This window comes from Bradysia coprophila, unplaced genomic scaffold (assembly GCF_014529535.1).
Source record: "Bradysia coprophila strain Holo2 unplaced genomic scaffold, BU_Bcop_v1 contig_350, whole genome shotgun sequence".
NCBI lineage: Eukaryota > Metazoa > Arthropoda > Insecta > Diptera > Sciaridae > Bradysia > Bradysia coprophila.
The window spans coordinates 729,682-736,080 of record NW_023503608.1 but is presented as its reverse complement, the minus strand read 5'-3'; the positions used below and the strand labels follow the sequence as shown (position 1 = coordinate 736,080).

The 6,399-nt window shown below is 33.6% G+C and overlaps 1 protein-coding gene across 1 annotated transcript; it reads left to right on the top strand.

Moving 5' to 3' along the window:
* Positions 1 to 2,598: 2,598 nt before the first annotated feature.
* Positions 2,599 to 5,727, top strand: LOC119081146 (extracellular serine/threonine protein kinase four-jointed). Its single transcript, XM_037189893.1, has one exon. The coding sequence runs from the start codon at positions 3,361 to 3,363 to the stop codon at positions 5,047 to 5,049; it is 1,689 nt and encodes a 562-aa protein (XP_037045788.1). The 5' UTR covers positions 2,599 to 3,360; the 3' UTR covers positions 5,050 to 5,727.
* The last annotated feature ends 672 nt before the right edge of the window (positions 5,728 to 6,399 follow it).

Below are 6,399 nucleotides of genomic sequence, written 5' to 3'. Positions count from 1 at the left end.
ATATGTGTATAAAAGTCATAGACACATCATACGGCCGGAATACCAACAACAACTAAACAACAATAAAATATACGAACGAAACTCTCAACCATAAAATGATGAATGGTTTTTAAAACAACATATTTAAAACTAATCATAGACACACTGCTCAAAATTACCTGACCTTAACCAGATAATTATTATATTTGTTTAATCTGTTAATACCACAAGTCAAGACCACAGTTTAGGATGGCGATATAGGATAATAACGATGACTGTGGAAAATACATTTGTATATTTGACCATCAAATTATAGTTGCATCAAATTTGATAATAACAGGAAAAACAAACAAACGACGTAAGGTAAATATTAGAAGGAAAAAAAACTGAATGAACAAAACGAAAGAGTTCAATGCAATCATGTCGGATCAGACGACAAACCTATTTTTGGCTAAAAATTTAGATTAATAAAATTTTCGTAGATCGATGATTTAAAAAAAAAACGTTTTAAGCATTAAAAGCGACTATAAATAATATGGTTAGACTGCAACCTTCAATATATATTCTTTTCGATATTTTTTTCCTCTCTTCTTGAAAAGATATATGCATTAAGACCATATATAACATCGTGTGTTTTATAAGTGTATGCTTAGCGACGTTTGAAGAATCAAAAATTAAAGCCACTGGCAGTGTTCGGCCGGTTTTTGGTTCGTGTGTTTTTCGACTCAATCTCAATATACTTATTCAAACACACAGCAAAAAAAAAAGATGTATAACAACAATATAATGCTTCGATTGAATGTGTGTGCGGATGTGTGTAAAGGTGAACTTAACATTTCGTTTATGGAAGTTCTCTCTTTTGTACAAATACGCGTGAATATTTTCATTAAACATCTCATTTATTCTAAGGCAGGTTTTAAATATGCATATCTCCTTTTAGCCTTTTGTTCCTTTTCGTTCGGAATGCAGTAGATAGGTATACACATGTATGATTGTATGTATATACATTCGGTTGGCATTCAATCGTTCCGTATAATGTTAGATGGATTCAATTCATTTTTGTGCGTGTTCGAAGCGGTTAGATAGGTAAATATTTTCGTATATATGTGAATAGGAGTTCCATACTGATCCACGTATGGATCTATTGTGATATGCTGGTTGGTATTAAACATGTAATAAAATTCATTTTCGGAGATAGAATGGTTACCGATTCTATTCAACTATTAAGGTAACTATTAAGGTTGTTTTAACACGAACAACTTGACCAACACTTCTGTGACTTATAAGTTCAACTATGTAACAGATAAGCAATTGAATTGAATAGAAGTAGCTTGGAATTACGGTGAATTATACAATAAATGATGCCGTTCATTTTGACCTAACTCACTAGGTAAATCTACAAAATTGTGGAAGAACGTTGGACTACAGCATTATGCTCTCGCAAAAGGCGAGAACATCTTTACTTGAAAGGAGGAGTAGGACAACTCAATTCAGGCTATCCGTCTACCATCTGCTATTGTCATAACAAGAATAAGCGATGAACTGTGCCTGGTGTTTCCTTATATAGAGAAACCTATGATGATAATATTGGAGTGATAGATATTGAATCAAACAGTGCACTACACAAATGAAGTAACAGATTTAATGTTTTTGTTGCGATGCACTTGCCGTCGCAGACACCTAAACGGCAAAGCTGAAGGGTTTTCGGTTGAAGTACACAATTCCACCTTTTTCAAATTAGAAATTACTTGAAACGGATTTATAATAAAATAATAAACTGAAACTAATGTCATGCATGCAATATTCTACTCCTAAACCGTATACCGACTTCACGAAGGAAAACAAAAACAACAACCAACAACTTAAACAACATCAAAACGTTTTTCGGATCATAAAGTGTTATTCAAAGATTCAATAATGTCTAAGAATATCTCTTTTTTCGCCTGAAGGCGGTGAAGTAAAGCAAGGAAGAGAAAGATCGTGAATGATCTTCTTAGTAATGTCTTCGTCTGATATAAAAATTCAAAAGAATATTTTACTTCTTCATATACGTGTATTGTTTTGTGTAGTGATATGCACATTGCGTTACACCACGCTCGCGATTCACATCGATCGACGGTCCTTTCGTCATCATCACCACACCGTTCTTTTTCATGTTATACGTATATAATATTCTACTCTTCTTATTTTACTTGATCGAGCAAAATACCATTTTTTTTTTTCATTCTTCGCTTCTTTTTTTTAATTGTATGTGTGTTGTAGACATTAAAGAATTGATTTTCAAATACCAAATTTTTTTCCATTCTTTTTTTTTTTCTTCAGATTTTCAATTTCTTTTCTTTTGAAGTAAAGTTGTAGGAATCACCATACACACCATATATACCAATCGATTCACTCGTTCGACTATAAACACGATGAATACATACAAAATACCATGTTGGTTGCTAGTTCTACACAGTTGTAAGCAGCAAGAGATCTGTGCGATCGTTACAATATTACAAGAGATTTTTTTTATGTTTTTATGAAATGCTTTTTTACGCTCACATTCACATGTAGTGGTTTGGTTGGTTTGCATTTTCTTGTACCGTACTGTCAAGGTGCGAGCACCGACAAGCTCGAATTGCCAGTTTGATTTAAACTGTCGTGCCGATCGGTCCGTTTTCTGTGTCGCTAAATCGGCTTCTGAATTTTTCGTCTTTTCAATTCAGTTAATTTAATTTAACGAAAAATTTATTGATTCTATATTCACGAAAAATGATATTAATACGGATAACAATTTTGCATGATGACCATTCGTCGCCTATATGTCGTACTGATCGCGAATCGTCACATCAATAATTAAATTTATTTGTTAAAAAATACAAATATAATAAAAAAGAAAGAAAAAAAAACTTAAGTTCGAAAACGATATCTTACAAAATAAAATCTAAAAAAAAAAGTTTTATAGAAGAACAAGAAACTTAACATTTGAAACCTGTACTCATCACGGTGTTGTGTTCAGACTCTACTGAGTTTCGTGTTCAATATGCATCAAATATTTTAAATTTTCTAATAAATTTTGATGCTTAATTTCAACTGTGTATATTATATACGATAATATTCGAGTGGATTTATACATTGGCACAGCAGTGGGTGTTAATAAAATACAACAAGGATTTATGGATTTGTCGTTATGTCCGATTCTAATGGCTACCAATTTATATATACACGATCATGATCGCGTATAAGAATTTTTAAATAAATTGTATATAATTTCCTGGAATATAATTGTTGTTTAGTGAGAAACATAAAATTAGTTGTGAGTATTTATGGAACAAGTGACTGTACGAACGAAATAACAAAAAAACAAAAAACAAATTGTGTTGATAGAGTTCTTTAAACATGTATGACAAACGATCTATCGAATGTGGCGATAAAGATCAAGACACTGACTCACTATCGACTGCAATGTTAAGAAGGCGAGCATTTCAGCGACGAGCGTGTATCTTAAGCGTAATGGCAGCTTTTTCGCTCGGATTAATTTTGGGCGTTCTTATGCCGATGTTTGGCTTCGGCGCTAGAGTTTTCACCGGCTATCCAATCAAGCAAACGAACAACACACTATCGAATCGACCGATATCGTCGCTACATCATCACAACGATATACCAGACATTCATTTTCCCACCATCTATGACATTCAAAAGAATAAGAAACGGAATGATAAGGATTCATATGCCGTGTCCTTTGTAACCGATGAGAAACTATCAGCTGAAACAGTCTTCAAAAATGCATTCCATTTGGATAATAATAAGGGCACGAATACGATGACAGTTAAGAAACTCGATGCGAGTGATGGAAGTATCAAAGAATTTACCGTGCAACGAACTACCGACGGCCTTTTTCGCAAGAGTCCAGAAGTGCGTATATCAAAGCCGTTTTTGACTGACAAAATATTGTCGCCCGTAAATGACGACAAATATGCTTCGGTTGAATTCGTCCAGCAAGAAAATGTACAAGATGGTGACCCTCATGGCATTGTCGATGACGATATTTATTGGAGCGAGAAAATCGAGAAATCGTTACCGCAAGGTTTTAGCAAACAGCAAACCGATGATTGGAATGAATATGTTGCAACAGCTGCTGTGACAAAGTTAGAAATTGGATGTGGTCGAATGCAGAATCGTATGGTTGTATTCCAAGATGGGAAAAAGGCCTGTGCACGGTATCGACAAAATACCGATCAAATTCAGGGAGAGTTGTTCAGCTTCTTTTTGGGGCAGCTACTGAATTTAAGTAATTTAGCACCCAGTGCTGCTTCAGTCATTGACTTGAGGTCACACACATGGCAGTCGGCAACCAATGACATCCAAAACGCTCAATGGAAATCATTCAAACCTGTTGTTCTGACCAAATGGCTACCCGATCTCGAATCAGCCGGCATTCCAAAACCATTTCAACCACTGGAACGTCATCTCAACAAAATGGACATTCACAACATATCGCTGGACTTGGATTTACCTAAGCCGCAACGAAATTTATTGGAACGATTGATGCCATCGAAAAACGCATCGTCAGCTCAAACGGTGTTGATTCCAACGGAACTGAGCGAAAAAGCTCTGTCACGATTCATCGAACTTGCTCAATGGTCGGACTTGATAGTGTTCGACTATTTAATAGCAAATTTAGATAGAGTCGTCAACAATTTGTACAATTTCCAGTGGAATGCCGACATAATGGCAGCGCCAGCACACAATCTGGCCAAACAAATTGACTCCGATCTATTGGTATTCCTTGACAACGAATCCGGTTTACTGCACGGCTATCGATTGCTCAAGAAATATGAAGCCTATCATGGTCTTTTGCTGGATAATTTATGCATATTCCGTCGACCGACAATCAAAGCACTGCAACAACTTCGAGAAAATGGTGTTGGCAATGAATTGCAGAATGTTTTTGAACGAACAACAATAAGCAGTGTACGCGATGTGCTGCCATCGCTTCCCGAGAAATCAATAAAAATATTAAACGATCGCATCGATCGGGTTTTAGGACAAGTGCAAAAGTGTCAAGAAGTATTTTCAAGTAGGTAACATTGATTTATGTGTGTTCTTTTGCTGCCATATTGAACCATAAAAATTGAAATATTTAACAATGGGATTCTCTGGTGGTGCTTCAATGATTTCCATGTATAATATTGTGTATTGAGTGAGTGAGTTACTCACGGTAACGATTGCATTGAGATATGATGTGTTTTCTGAAGCATTTTTTTTACTGATTCCAGACGAATTTAAATATTTGTGTTTTTATCGTTTAACACGGCAGTTTATAGTAATTGTAAATTGTACTAAAATTCGTGAGTGTCTCACAAAGCCAGTCATTAAACTATTTTGTTTGTTTCATTTTGTTTTGTTGTTCTGTATTTTGTAGATATGAGAATATTGTGATTTTTATTAATTATTTATAGGGGAGAAAGAAAAGGAAAGAAAAAATTGAGATGACCGGTGTTCGTAAGGTTAAATACAGAACACACATAATAGCGATGTAAATAGAAAATGTTTTCATAAAGAAGAAAGATTTTTTTTGTTTAAATTAACGGATAATAAAAAACGACAACTAAAGCCGAGAAATATTAAGTGTGTATAGTTTAGAGAAAGTACCAAAAATAATAAATTATGACAAAAATATAACAAATATGTTAAAATGTATTGCTTAATGAAAGAATCGAATAGAAGTGTAAATATCAGAGAGAAACAAAAAAAAAAAAACACGAAAATTACAGCAAAAAATACAACAAGTAAAAAAAACGAATAATTCGAGAGAAAAAACCCCGACAATTTATTTAAAACAAGAAATATGAAATATCGTTAAATCAATATAAGACTTGGAATACTTAACGCAATTGTGATATGTGTGAGTAATTTTAAATTTATTTCTTTTATTTTTAAATAAATAATTTCTTATTCTATTTAAGAAGAAAAATTTAAAAAAAAATCTTGTTTTTGTTTCATCACTCTATGAGTGTGTAACCTACCATTTTACCTCTATGCATTCTTAATAACAGAATTTTTTTTTTGTTATATTCATCTTCTCTTCAACTGTGCTATGCTCATTTATGGATTATTCATCCAAACCAAATATACAATACCTCCTTTCATACGAAAATATTGAAGATATAACACAGACACACCATCTCTTCGTCGATATGTTTTTTTTTCTTATTATTATTATTCCTTCGTTAGAACGCGCAGAGTGGCAATGAAGTGTCGCTTTCAACGAACTTAAGAAGAAGAAAAAAAATATAGAAATTCTTGACCATTAGGTTATTTATATTTGTATTCAGAGGAAATGAGGTTGTATTTATTTTCAAAGTAAATTTACAGGTGAAGCACTGTGTATACGCTTTTTTTTCGTCTTCTTCTAGATATGTGCTTGAAACTACG

What these genes read in the sequence shown, in the direction of transcription:
- LOC119081146 (XM_037189893.1), top strand. Translation starts at nt 3,361, where the DNA reads ATGTATGACAAACGATCTATCGAATGTGGCGATAAAGATCAAGACACT.